At 36.4% G+C, this 15,171-nt stretch overlaps 1 protein-coding gene and 1 non-coding gene across 4 annotated transcripts in view; one reads left to right on the top strand and one right to left on the bottom strand.

Annotated features, from left to right (window-relative positions):
• Window positions 1-15,171, top strand: part of PRORP (protein only RNase P catalytic subunit) — a 128,098-nt gene that overhangs the window by 49,868 nt on the left and 63,059 nt on the right. For all 3 annotated transcript variants that reach the window (XM_060004690.1, XM_060004691.1, XM_060004692.1), the window contains exon 5: window positions 4,970-5,077. In XM_060004690.1, coding sequence (XP_059860673.1) covers window positions 4,970-5,077 — 108 coding nt within the window. The remainder of the gene's footprint in view (window positions 1-4,969; window positions 5,078-15,171) is intronic.
• LOC132421450 (small nucleolar RNA SNORA1) lies at window positions 4,320-4,453 on the bottom strand. Its single transcript, XR_009518698.1, has one exon. It is a non-coding gene; the product is annotated as a small nucleolar RNA SNORA1 (small nucleolar RNA).

The following is a 15,171-nucleotide window of genomic DNA, read 5'->3' as shown; positions in this document are numbered from 1 at the left end:
TCTTCTCTATCCTTGCTGATTTTTATCTACTTGGTCTATCAATTACGGAGAGAAAAGTTGAAATTTCCATCTATGATTATAGACATTTATGTTCCTCCTTTCACTTCGGTCAAGTTTTGCTTTATGTATTTCGAAGCTCTGTTCTTATTTATGAATATGATTTCCCCATATATTGATTTTGTTGTCATTACAAAGTGTACCTTTTTATTTTTTGTAATACTCGTTTTCTTAAAATCTATTTTGTCTAAAATTAGTGTTGCCACTCCGACTTTCTTAAGCATACTGATGCATGATATGTATTTTCTTCCTACTTTTCACTTTCACCTTATCCATATCTTTATATTTAAAGTACATCTCTTATAAACAGCATTTTTGATAGGGTTGAATTCAAATATTTTAAACAAATGGGACTACATCAAATTGAAAAGCTTTTGCACAGCAAAGGAAACTGATGACAATGAAAATGCCACCTACTGAATGGGAGAAGATATTTGCAAACAATATATCAGATAAGGGGTTAATATCCAAAATATACAAAGAACTCATACACCTTAACATTAAAAAAACAAACAACCCAATTAAAAAGTGGGCAGAGGACCTGAATAGATGTTTTGCCAAAGAAGACATACAGATGGCCAACAGGCACATGAAAAGATGCTCAACGTCACTGTCACCAGGGAATTGAAAACAAAAACCACAATGAGATATCACCTCGCACCTGCTGGAATGATTATTATCGAAAAGATAACAAATAACAAGAGCTAGTGAGTATGTGGAGAAAAGTGAACCCTTCTACACTGTTTGTGGGAATGTGAATTGGTGCAGCCACTATGGAAAACAGTATGGAAGTTCCTCAAAAACTAAAACTAGAACTACCATATGATCCAGCATTTCAACTCCTGGGTATTTATCCAAAGAAAACGAAAACACTAATTTGAAATGATATATGCACACCAGTGTTTACTGCAGCATTATTTACAATTGGCAAGACATGGAAGCAACCTAAGTGCCCATCAACAGATGAATAGATAAAGAAGATGTGGCATGCATGCATATATATATGTATATATCACAACAGAATATTAGTCATAAAAAAGAATGAAATTTTTTCATTTGCAACAACATGGATGTACCTAAAGGGTATAATGCTAAGTGACATAGACAGAAGCACAAATACTTGATGATTTCGCTTTTATATGGAATCTAACAAACAAAACAAATGAACAAACATAACAAAATAGAAACAGAGTCATAGATACAGAGAACAAACAGGTGGTTGCTAGAGGGGATGAGTGCCGGGCCGAGAGGAATAGATTAAGGGAGATTAAGAAGTACAGACATCCCGGTTACCAAATAAATGAGTCACGGGTGTTAACAGTACAGTGTGGGGAATGTAGTCAATAATATTGTAACATCTTTCTATGGTGACAGATAGTAACTAGACTTATCGTGGTGATAATTTTGAAACATATAGAAATAGCAAATCGCTATGTTGTGCATGAGGAACTAACATACAGTTGTAGTTCAACTGTACTTCAAAAACAAACAAGCAAACAAATTCACAGAAAAAGAGATCAGATTTGTGGTTATCAGAGACGGGGGTGGGGGAGGGCAAATTGGATGAAGTTAGTCGAAAGGCACAAACTTCTAGTTATTTAGATAAATAAGTACTAGAGATATGATGTATAACCTGATATATATAATTAACCCTGCTGTGTGTCAAATATAAGAGTTGTTAAGAGTGTAAACCCTAAGTGTTCTTGTCACGAGAAAATTTTTTTTTTCTTTTTAAAAAATTTTGTGTATTTTAAGGTGATGAATGTTCATTAAAGTTATTGTGGTAATCATTTCATAATGTATGTAAGTCAAATCATTATGCTGTACACCTTAAACTTATACAGGGCTGTATGTCAATTATATTGCAATAAAATTGGAAGAAAAAACAAAGTATGTGTCTTATAAACAGCATTTTTGATAGGGTTGAATTTAAATATTTTATTTTGCTATTGTTTTATATTTATCCAAAAAAATTTTTTTTGGTTCCTCTGTTCCTACTTTCATGTTCTTTTGGGTTAATCAAATTTTTAAAAATATTTCATTGAATTCTTCTGTTGGCTTTTTATCTATGCCTTTTCTGTATTATTTTTAAATATGTGAGTTGGGATTATAATATGAATCTTTAACCTAGTCCACTTAGAGTTTAGATTACACCATTTCACATAAAATGTAGGAACCTTGTAGCAGTAGAATTCCATTTACCAAACACTTCCTGGTTTTTATGCTATTGTTGTCATATATATCACACCTGCATGTTTGATTTATCTTTGATTTATCCTGCTTTGTATTTTGTTTGTATTTATCCTGCTTCGAGTCTGCTCTGCTTCTTAAATAAGTTATATTTTTCATCAAATTTTGGCCATTATTCAGATTCCCTTTTCTATTTTCTCTTTTCCTCTCCATCCTCTCCTTTTAGACTCGAATGACACATATGTTGGTCTGTTTGGTATTGTCCCACAGGTTACTAAGGCTTTATCTTTTTCTTTCGATCTTTTTTCCTTCAGTTGCATAATTTCTGTTGCTCCGTCATTTGTGTTCACTGACTCTTACTTTTCCCATCCCTAATCTGTAATGTCCACCCTGTGAATATTTTATTCCACATGTGTGCCTTTTGGCTCTAGAATGTTCATTTTTATAGTTTCCATTTTCTGTTTTTTTCCTTTCTTTCCATTCATTATAACTATATTTTCCTTTAAATTCTTAAATCTATTTATAGTAGCTACTTTAAATTTCTTGCCTGCTAACTCCAGCATCTGGACCTGGATTGATTTCTGTTGACTTTCTTCTCTCTTGACTGTGGGTCACATTTTCTTATTTCCTCTCATGTTTATTATTTTTTAAGTTGTATGTTGGACATTGTGAGGGGCATCTTGCAAAGGCTCTGGATTCCATTATCTTCCTCTGGAGGTTATTGATTTTCTGCTTTACCAGACTGTTAAACTTGGTTAGACTTAGAGACTCCAGACTCTGCCACTGTTGCAGTGGATAATAATTGAAATCTTTGTTCGAGTCTTTTAAGTCTTTCATCTGTTGTTTTTTTTTGCTGGGCTCCTTGGAGTCTCCTCCACGCAGGTACAGATCAAGAGTTAGCCAAGGATTTGGGCAGATTTATACACAGATTTTTGCAGTTCCGTCTTTTCTAGCATTCTTTCTGTAACTTCCCAGCCTCTCTGGCAGCCTCAAACTCTTCTGATTTCTCAAACCAGTCAGTCTGTGGCTTTCTGCTTGATTTCCAGCTGCCCCTGCCAACCATGCTGACTAGAGAGTGCCCTCTGGCAAAAAGCCACATACAGGCAAATTTCTCCTGCTGCAGTTCACTTATTATCTGGTTATCTGTAAATAGATAACAAACCACCCCAAATATAGTGGCATTAAACAGAAACAGTCGCCTATTATTATTATTATGATTATATCATCTCATGGTTCTAGGGTTTGACTAAACTGAGTTGTGTGATTTTTGCTTGGTCCTTCTACTGTTGTAATCAAATGAAGGCTAAGGTCATCTTGAAATCTCCCTTACTCTCTAGATCTGATGGTTGGTGTTGGCTTTTGGCTCGGACTCAGTTCGACTGTCAGGTAGAACACCTGTACATGACCCATGACCTCTGCCTGGGTTTTTAATGATGGTTGGGTTCAAAGAGCAGACATCCTAAGAGGGAGAGCCAGATGGAAGCTGTATTTCCTTTTAATACCCAGCCTTGGAAGTCACGGAGTGTCACTTCTGCCACACTCATTCATTGAGGCAGTCACAAAGAAAAGCCTCTATTCAAGAGAAGGGAGTTAGACTCTACCTTTTGAGGGGGGAGGAGTGTCAAAGAATTTTCAGACATGTTTTAAAACCATCAAACCTTCTTTCATATGTTTTGTGCCCTCCAATTTCTGCTTGCTTTTGGTCATTCTCTAGCACCTTCAAATAGTTATTTTTTATATAGAAAATATTATATTATCTGGTAATCCATTACAGACTACTCCATCATTACCAGGAGTGGAACTCCCTCTCCTCCTTCTCTTCCATCCATAGCACTCATCACATTTGACATTTAATATATTAACTTGTTTATTTTGTGTCTCCTTCCATTAAAATACAAGCTCCATTAAGTTGGGCTTTTGTCTCTTTGGTAACTGCTGGGCATATAGGTGGTCAACAAATTTTTTTTCCCCAGAAGTTAAATATAGCAAGCACATTGCTGTTTATTCCTTCATCTTTTCTAATATTGAAAAGCCTTGTTATATCCAATTTTTACTTATGAGCCTAGCAAAAAATATGTTACATGTCTCATTGTCACCACTGCAATAAAATTACAGTGATGGAAGCAAAACCTGTGTCTCAATGTAGCCACATTAACAATTTATGGTCACCATGAACAACAGTGCCCATTTTCAATAGAATGAGGCTTTCAACAAATGTTTGTTGAATGAATGAATGAATTTTCAACTCTTCAAAATAGCCATAAGTAACCAAATCCTCTTGATGACAAGAGAGGAGTACAAGTTATAGAGTCTTGTTTTTTCAACATGGTTGCACTGATAGACTGGCATATCTGAGATTCGCTTCTCCTTGGCTTATAGAACAGGGCATAGAGATTTTGACATTTTATTCTCATCTGACTACCATGTGTGTCAGTGTAGCAGACTAGATAACTGGTTACAGATCAAATGAAATACCATGTGAAGTACTTTGTGAAGTGTAAAACACTATGAGATTATAAGATGTATCAGATAATTACATGCAGTTGTATCTATTAGGCTGGTCTTTTCAGATTTCATTTTGAAAGCATCTGTGTGTGTGTGTGTATTTTTAAGGGATGAATATTTTGACTTACCAGAACAATAATGAAAGTCATAGCAGTGTGTTTATAATAAAGACCTTACTAGGTTCTTATTAATATTTTATCTGACTTTTCTTTTTTAGGAACTTAAGAGATTTCAGGACTTTGTAAAATACCATCCTCCTTTTGATATTGTCATTGATGGGCTCAATGTTGCCAAAATGTTTCCTAAAGCTCGTGAATCTCAAGTTGTAAGTACAAGTTTTATTTTGTTATTCCAAATCTCTAGAAATATTTATTGTACCCATTTGTGATCTTCCTTGGGTTTCTTAGTTTCCCATTTTACCTTCCTCTAAAAATAAGTTCCCAAAAGTGACCAACCAGTCATCTAAGATTCAGTGTTTTCATCTCTGGCAAGTAAGTGGCTCTTACAGGCAGGGCAAGCGTGAGAGATTAAAAAGTCTATGTAATAAAGGGCCAGTTCAGCCCTTTTTGTGTAACCTTTAGCTAACCTTCTCCTAGGTCTCTACTCTTTGGGGTTACTCTATCTTGTCCCTGTGGATCACATCCCTCCATTTGAAATTTATCAACATATACTATTAAGAGATGTTAATCATAACTCACATTTGTGTTTTTCTAAACATACTATGTTCATAAATTAACCTAAGCAGTTCTTTTTTTTGTAAGGTAATTGTTTGTTCTGTCAATTTCTAAGTGTCCTAGTAGTTTCTAATAGGAATATCATGATTTTTTATAGCACTAGTGAGCAATTATTTTAATCCCCATTTTTACAGATTAGAAAATTAAGGTCAATTTTGTTCAGTAAATCCTTAGAAAGCAGTCATAACATCAAAAGTTGATTGTAGAGAGTTCCTGGGTTTCAGACTTGTGGCTCTTATTCCTGGCAATCTATGGCCATTCATCTGTAGTTAAACTATTATTTCTTAAAAATTACTGCCAACTTAAAAGCTTTTTCTCAGAGATGCTACTAGTCCAATTTGACCATTTGTACTCAAAAAAGCTTACAGCTACTAACAAAGGACACGGTAGATTTATAGAAAATTTTTTGTATGCCTTTCCTTTACGTTTGTGCCTACATTCTTATGGTCAAGTATGTACTTTTTCTCCTTTATTATTAAAAAACACAAAAGTAAGTTGAAAATATTTCTATCTCTTAGGTACCTGAAGGGCCCTTTGAAGCAGTAACATTGACAAAAGCAAAGCCAGAATAGGAAGTATGAAATTATTATCACTAATGCATGGTACAGCTCAGAATCAGAAGAGTTCATTCCCATCTAAACTGTGAGAATGAGAAGTTTCCTATTTGTTTACCTTCTATTTGACTTTCAGCTTCACACAAAGCACTAAAAATTGGCTTGCCAGAAATATATAGCCCAAATGGGAATAACTTATGCAGGTACCATGTTGAAGATGATGTAGTAAACACATTCCCCGGCATTGTGGGAGAAAAATGTGCACATTTTTTTTTTTTTTTTTTTTTGCAGTAAACGGGCCTCTCACTGTTGTGGCCTCTCCCATTGTGGAGCACAGGCTCCGGACGCACAGGCTCAGCAGCCATGGCTCACGGGCCCAGCCGCTCCGCAGCATGTGGGATCTTCCCGGACCGGGGCACGAACCCGTGTCCCCTGCATCGGCAGGCGGACTCTCAACCACTGCGCCACCAGGGAAGCCCAAAATGTGCACATTTTTAAAGATTTTAGCAGATTTTGGCAGAGAGGCAGAGATCAAATGATGGGCCAGGGAAATCATAGGCATCTGCCACTACTTTTAGCTTTTACTCTTAAAATAATTTAATGTAAGCCATAGTTTATGTGACAAGTAATTGTTATTACCCAGCTTTTCAGAGCACTGTTATGTGTGGTAGTGCACTGGCATTATATGTGGGAAATCTCAGCTTGGAGACTCAGAGATGCCACCTGAATAGCATTTAATAGCATTTTAAATAGCTTTAAAGTAGCATTTTAGTTTAGAAATTAAGAATGGGTATTCTGGAACCAGACTTTTTATATTCAATCTACCACTTTTAATTGCTTTCATAGTTTGAGCAAGTTATTTAACCTATCTGTGCCTTAGTTTCCCAATCTGTAAAATAGGCATAATAATAGTACCCATCTCTTAAAGATGTAGTGAAGAATACTTGGCACATACTAAGTACCTAATAGGTGTAACTATTATTGTGATTACTATTCAAAGTAACTTCCCAAATGGAACCGTAATTCTTGCTTTTAGCAAACCCGTTTGGCAGTATAAGATTTTCTCTTGTTGTGTCATCCATGTCAATGGAGCTAAAAGAAAATACAAATCGCTGCCTTAGTATTAGATTTAGTATTACTGTTTGACTCTAGGTGAGGTACTCAAACAATACTTGATTGAAAATTGAAGCCAGTACCATCAAAAACTTAAGAAAAATTTAAAATTTGATTTTAAGAAATTTTATTTTCTTATGATTATAAAAGTAGGGCCTGGGCTTCCTTGGTGGTGCAGTGGTTGAGAGTCCGCCTGCCGATGCAGGGGATGTGGGTTCGTGCCCCGGTCCAGGAAGATCCCACATGCCGCGGAGCGGCTGGGTCCATGAGCCATGGCCGCTGAGCCTGCACGTCCGGAGCCTGTGCTCCGCGGCGGAAGAGGCCACGACAGTGAGAGGCCCGTGTACCGCAAAAAAAAAAAAACAAAACAAAGGTAAGTTCTGTTCCTTGTAGAAAATTTGGAAGTTACAGAAAAGAAAATCATATATAATCCTAACATTCAACAATAATCACTGTCAATGTTTTATTTCCTTGCCGTATTTTTCTATTTTTTTTTTACCTAATTGGGCTCCAACTGTGTAAATAATTATATATCTGTATTTTAATTTACAGTTGTTGAAAGCTCTCAGTAAAAATGAAATTATAAAAAGAATAGGAGAAATCATGTACTTTTTAAAAATATTTGAGATGGAAGGACGTTTGAAGCATATATAAAATTCAGGAACCCTAATGGGAGGAATAGAGAAATTTGTTAGATAGTAAAAAATACTATTAACATTGTTTAAAAATAAAAACAGGGCTTCCCTGGTGGCGCAGTGGTTGAGAGTCCGCCTGCCGATGCAGGGGACACGGGTTCGTGCCCTGGTCTAGGAAGATCCCACATGCCACGGGGCGGCTGGGCCCGTGAGCCATGGCCGCTGAGCCTGTGCGTCCGGAGCCTGTGCTCCGCAAGGGGAGAGGCCACAACAGTGAGAGGCCCGCGTACCGCCAAAAAAAAATAATAAAAATAAAAAAATAAAAACAAACTGAAAAAAATTGTTTACAATACATGTGACAAAGGACTAATTTCGTGACTGTACCAAGGTCTCTATAAGTCTATAAGAAAAAGATGAACCATGCAGTAGAAAAGTGGCTTAACCCTTTTCATAATTCTAGTTATGCAAATTAAAATGTTTGTCTTCCAGACTGGCAGAGATTTAAAAGTTGGTAGTATCCAGTATTTTGAATGGTTTGGAGAGGTAGAGAAGAGGGTATCAGTACAATGTTTTTTTGGTGGGTGATTTGGCAATAACTTTGGATGCCTAAAAGGTTTGAAATTCTACTCTTAGAAACGAATATATTCACATTACTATATAAAGTTATGTGTCCAAATATGTTAGTTATAGCCTTGTTTGTAAGCAGAAAAGTGTAATCAACCTAAATATCTGTCAACTTAGGACCTGATATATGTTGAAACATCTATTTTAAATGAATGAGGGAGATCTGTATGTACTGATGTGGAACGATACCCAAAGTTAAGTGTAAGAAAGAAGTTGAAGAGCAACAAACTGAATATGGCCCCACTTGTGTTAAAAGCAAACCAAAGGATTACCCATATATAAATGTTTGTTAGGTAAGTTTGTATCTGACTAGAAAATTTCTAGAAATTACACATAAAAACTTAACAATAGTTAACTTTAGGAGTTGGGGATAGAGTATAAGACAATAAGAGGATTTTACTTTTTCATTTATGTTTTTAAAATTTTCTTTACAATGAGTATATATTACTTTAAAATTAAAAAAAAATCACCATCAGGAAAAGTAAAAAGGCATTCTTGGTAAATATTCTAAAATAACTGTATCTTATGGATTACCACAATTTTTTAATCATTTCCCTGTTGGTGGGCATATTAGATTGTTTCTCATTTTTCACCATGGTAAATAATGCTTGGAAGAAGATCTCTGTGCACGTTTCAGATGATTTCCTGAGAATGGATTCCCAGAAATAGAACTCTTGAGTCAAAGGGTAAGGATATTTTTAAAGGTCTCACTACATATTGCCAAATTGCTTTCCAAAATGATCGTAGCAATTTGTACTCCCACCAACAGTGTATAAAAGTGCCCAAATAGAACACATTTCTTCAAAGTTGCTTATTACATGATTGCCTCAATTATTTAGTTGCATTTGTACCATGAATCTGCTATGTGAAAAGCACTGGACAGTTTTAACCCAGATTTCTTAGATCAAACATTTCTAAAATTTGTAAACAAAGTTTAATAAAATAACCCAGAAAGGAAATATTCTTGACCTTCTTATTTGTCCTCTTTCTCTCTCTCCCTTTTTTTTTTAACATCTCTATTGAAGTATAATTGCTTTACAATGGTGTGTTAGTTTCTGCTGTATCACAAAGTGAATCAGCTATACGTATACATATATCCCCATATCCCCTCCCTCTCGCGTCTCCCTCCCACCCTCCCTATCCCACCCATCTAGGTGGTCACAAAGCACCGAGCTGATATCCCTGTGCTATGCGGTTGCTTCCCACTAGCTATCTGTTTTACATTTGGTAGTGTATACGTGTCCATGCCACTCTCTCACTTTGTCCCACCTAACCCTTCCCCCTCCCCATGTCCTCAAGTCCATTCTCTATGTCTGTGTCTTTATTCCTGTCCTGCCCCTAGGTTCTTCAGAACCATTTTTTTTTCTTTTTTATCCATATATATGTGTTAGCATATAGTATTTGTTTTTCTCTTTCTGACTTCACTCTTTATGACACACTCTAGGTCCATCCATCTCACTACAAATAACTCAATTTCGTTTCTCTTTATGGCTGAGTAATATTCCATTTTATATATATGTGCCACATCTTCTTTATCCATTCATCTGTCGACGGACACTTAGGTTGCTTCCATGTCCTGGCTATTGTAAATAGAGCTGCAGTGAACATTGTGGGACATGACTCTTTTTGAATTATGGTTTTCTCAGGGTATATGCCCAGTAGTGGGATTGCTGGGTCATATGGTAGTTCTATTTGTAGTTTTTTAAGGAACCTCCATACTGTTCTCCATAGTGGCTGTATCAGTTTACATTCCCACCAACAGTGCAAGAGGGTTCCCTTTTCTCCACACCCACTCCAGCATTTATTGTTGGCAGACTTTTTGACAATGGCCATTCTGACTACTGTGAGGTGATACCTCAATGTAGTTTTGATTTGCATTTCTCTAATGATTAGTGATGTTGAGCATCCTTTCATATGTTTGTTGGCAATCTGTATATCTTCTTTGGAGAAATGTCTATTTAGGTCTTCTGCCCATTTTTGGATTGGGTTGTTTGTTTTTTTGATATTGAGCTGCATGAGCTGCTTGTATATTTCAGAGATTAATCCTTTGTCAGTTGCTTCATTTGCAAATATTTTCTCCCATTCTGAGGGTTGTCTTTTTGTCTTCTTTATGGTTTCCTTTCTTTTAAGTATCATTAGGTTCCATTTGTTTATTTTTGTTTTTATTTCCATTTCTCTAGGAGGTGGGTCAAAAAGGATCATGCTGTGATTTATGTCATAGAGTGCTCTGCCTATGTTTTCCTGTAAGTTTTATAGTGTTTGGCCTTACATTTAGGTCTTTATTCCATTTTGAGTTTATTTTTGTGTATGGTGTTAGAGAGTGTTCTAATTTCATTCTTTTACATGTAGCTGTCCAGTCTTCCCAGCACCACTTATTGAAGAGGCTGTCTTTTCTCCATTGTGCATTCTTGCCTCCTTTATCATAGATAAGGTGACCATATGTATGTGGGTTTATCTCTGGGCTTTCCATCCTGTTCCATTGATCTGTATTTCTGTTTTTGTGTCAGTACGATACTGTCTTGTTTAGTGTAGCTTTGCAGTATAGTCTGAAGTCAGCGAGCCTGATTCCTCCAGCTCCGTTTTTCTTTCTCAAGATTGCTTTGGCTATTCCGGGTCTTTTGTGTTTCCATACGAATTGTGAAATTTTTTGTTCTAGTTCTGTGAAAAATACCATTGGTAGTTTGATAGGGATTGCACTGAATCTGTAGATTGCTTTGCATAGTAGAGTCATTTTCACAATGTTGATTCTTTCAATCCAAGAACATGGTATATCTCTCCATCTGTTTATATCGTCTTTAATTTCTTTCATTGGTGTCTTATAGTTTTCTGTATACAGGTCTTTTGTCTCATTAGGTAGGTTTATTCCTAGGTATTTTATTCTTTTTGTTGCAATGGTAAATGGGAGTGTTTCCTTAATTTCTCTTTCAGATTTTTCATCAGTAGTGTATAGGAATGCAAGAGATTTCTGTGCATTAATTTTGTATCCTGCTACTTTACCAAATTCATTGATTAGCTCTAGTAGTTTTCTGGTAGCATCTTTAGGATTCTCTATGTATAGTATCATGTCATCTGCAAACAATGACAGCTCTACTTCTTCTTTTCCAATTTGGATTCCTTTTATTTGTTTTTCTTCTCTGATTGCTGTGGCTAAAACTTCCAAAACTATGTTGAATAATAGTGGTGAGAGTGGACAACCTTGTTTGGGGTTTTTTTTGGGGGGGGGGGTACGCGAGCCTCTCACTGATGTGGTCTCTCCCGTTGCGGAGCACAGGCTCTGGATGTGCAGGCTCAGCGGCCACGGCCCATGGGCCTAGCCGCTCCGCAACATGTGGGACCTTCCCGGACCGGGGCACGAACCCGTGTCTCCTGCATCGGCAGGTGGACTCTCAACCACTGCGCCACCAGGGAAGCCCAACTTTGTTTGTTTTTGATCTTAGTGGAAACGGTTTCAGTTTTTCACCATTGAGAACAATGCTGGCTGTGGGTTTGTCATATGGCCTTTATTATGTTGAGGTAAGTTCCCTCTATGCCTACTTTCTGGAGGGTTTTTATCATAAATGGATGTTGAATTTTGTCGTAAGCTTTTTCTGCATCTATTGAGATGATCATATGGTTTTTCTCCTTCAATTTTTTAATATAGTTTATCACATTGATTGATTTGCGTATATATTGAAGAATCCTTGCATTCCTGGGATAAACCCCACCTGATCGTGGTGTATGATCCTTTTAATGTGCTGTTTGATTCTGTTTGCTAGTATTTTCTCTCTCTTAATACAGTTGCCTTTAAGTGTGCACAAAGGAAAGATTAGGAATCTTAGTTCTAGAGTTTTTCATCTTTGTGTGAAGAAGTTTCCAGGTTTTTTTCTGTGGAATAATGTACAGGTCATTTATGTTTTTTCCATGGACCCTCTACATAATATGTGACAAATTCTTCTTGGTCCTTTTCTATTAATGGTCAATTATGTATCCAGCATTGTCCTCTGTAAGTTCATAAATTAGAAAAGACCATTTTTACATTCATTATTTAGGGAGTACACCTTGATCACATATCTTGATCTCAGAGCCTATACAGTTTAGGGGTGATAGTGACTTGAGCTAAAAATAAGTTCTGGTTGTGAACTTGTTTTTTCAATTTTCATATGCACTTTTTTATATTTTAATTTTTTTTGAAATCAGATTATGTCTTATAATTGATGTCAGTAGAAACTTGCCAGTCACCTTGTAGAGTTGAGACTTACTGGTGGTTGTCATTGCCTGGGAATGTGCACATTTAGCTGTACACAGCTATGTCTGTTCATCCACTTGTGACCTCAGTTGAGTTAGTTGTATTGGCAGCTCCACACGCTGTTTAATTTTAACCTTAATCTTAACTTTAAATATTTGCTGAGGGTTTTCTAACCATGCAGTAAAAGGTGGTGGTAATTGACACATTTCTCAGAATAACGTACAGAATTTTAAAGCAAGGAGAGGTTGTTAAAACCGATTTTTGCAGAATGGCATCATTCATTGAAAGAAAAAGCAATAATCAAATATGAAATGCAGGCAAACCCCCAGTATTCTTCACTGTTTTTGCTGTTGGTCTTAAAAGTGATAGAAAAGTAAAGGTGAAGAACACAGGTTCTCAGGAGAGTAGTATGTTTGTTACATGTCATAGAGCGGCTATGGCCAAAAGTAATTCAGAAGAGCCTTTAACTCAGATATGAAGATTCCTATTTAAATGTTACTTGTGATTCTGAAAACATAAATACGGCATGGAACTATATGATTAATATATGATTTTGTTTGTTACTGAAAAAGAAAACTTTTTTTTTGCTTTTTTTGTTTTTTGCTTAAAAGTTATTACTAAATCCATGGCCATCTTGTAGTTTCTGGTGTCTTAATACCATTACAGGATATACTGAATGGAACTGGAGATTGTAAAGTCCCCGACTAGATTTCACTTTTGGCACAGTTTAGGATTTTGATCAAGTAATGTGTCATTTCTTTAGTACCTACATTGAGGTATAATTCATAAGCCATAATATTCATCCTTTTAAAGTGTACAGTTCAGTGAGTTTTAGTACAGTGGGCCCTCTGAATCTGCTGGTTCTGCATCTTCAGATACGGAGGGCCAAGTATGCCATTTTTATACAAAGGACTTGAACATCCATGGCTTTTGGTATCTCCCAGGGGTTCTGGAACCAATCCCCACTGGATACTAAGGGACAACTGTATATTTACAGAGTTTTGCAATCATTATTGATATCAAATTCCAGAATATTTTTCATTCCCCTCAAAGTAACCCCATATCCTTTAGTGGTCACTCTCAATTCCTTTCTCCCCTTACCCTTGGTAACCACTAATCTATTTTCTGTCTTCATGGATTTACCTATTCTAGACATTTCATATTTTCACTTAGCATGCTTCCAAATTTCATCCATATTGTAGCATGAATCAGTGCTTCATTACTTTTTAAAAAATATTTATTTATTTATTTGGCTGTGTTGGGTCTTAGTTGCAGCACACAGGATCTTCATTGCAGCAATGGGCTTCTCTCTAGCTGTAGCACGCGGGCTCTAGAGCGCACGGGCTTAATTGCCCCGCAGCATGAGGGATCTTAGTTCCCTGACCAGGGATTGAACCCGCATCCCCTGCGTTGGAAGGTGTATTCCTAACCACTGGACCACCAGGGAAGTCCTAGTACTTCATTACTTTTTATTGCTGAATAATGTTCCGTTGTATGGATATGCCACATTTTATTTATCTCTTCATTAGTTTGTGAAGATTTGGATTATTTCCACTTTTTGGCTATTAAGAATAATGCTACTGTGAACACTTCATGTACATGTTTTGTGTGAGCATGTTTTCAGTTCTCTTGGGTATATACCTAAGCAGTGGAATTTCCAGGTCATATGGTAGTTCTCTGTTTAACCTTTTAAGGAACTGCCAAACTTCCAAAGCATCTGCACCATTTTACATTTCCACCAGCAGTATATAAGATTCCAATTTCTCCACATCCTTACCAACACTTGTTATTACCAGTCTTTTTATTATAGCTATCCTAGTAGGTATGAAATGGTATCTCATTGTAGTTTTGATTGCATTTCCTAATGGTATATGATGTTGAGCATTTTTCATGTGCTTATTGGCCATTTATATATCTTCTTTGGAGAAATGTCTATTAAAATCTTTTGCTTATTTTTTAATAGCATTACTTGTCTTTTTATTGAGTTGTAATTTTTTCATGTATTCTGAATACTAGGGATTTATCAGGTATATGATTTGCAAATATTTTCTCCCATTTGGATTGTCTTTCCAGTCTCTTGATGGTATCCTTTGAAGCACAAAAGTTTTTAATTTTGATGAAGTCCAGTTTGTCTTTTTTTTTGCCTGCTGTTGGTGTCCTATCTAAAGAAATCATTGCCTGGGACTTCCCTGGTGTTCCAGTGGTTAAGACTCTGTGCTTCCACGCAGGGGGCTCGGGTTCAGTCCCTGGTTGGGAAACTAAGATCCCACATGCCATGCTGTGCAGCGTGCATGCATGCATCAATCAATCAATCGTTACCTAATCCAGGATTATGAAGATTTATGCCTATCTTTTCTTCTAAAGTTATATAGTTTTAGTTCTTGAATTTATAGTGTCTGCATTTTTTAAACATCTTTATTGTAGTAAAATTGTTTTACAATGGTGTGTTAGTTTCTGCTTTATAACAAAGTGAATCAGCTATACGTATACATATATCCCCATATCTCCTCCCTCTTGCATCTCCCTCCCACCCT

This window comes from Delphinus delphis, chromosome 2 (genome assembly GCF_949987515.2).
Source record: "Delphinus delphis chromosome 2, mDelDel1.2, whole genome shotgun sequence".
In the NCBI taxonomy this organism is placed as follows: Eukaryota; Metazoa; Chordata; class Mammalia; order Artiodactyla; family Delphinidae; genus Delphinus; species Delphinus delphis.
This window is presented reverse-complemented; position numbering and strand designations above follow the sequence as displayed.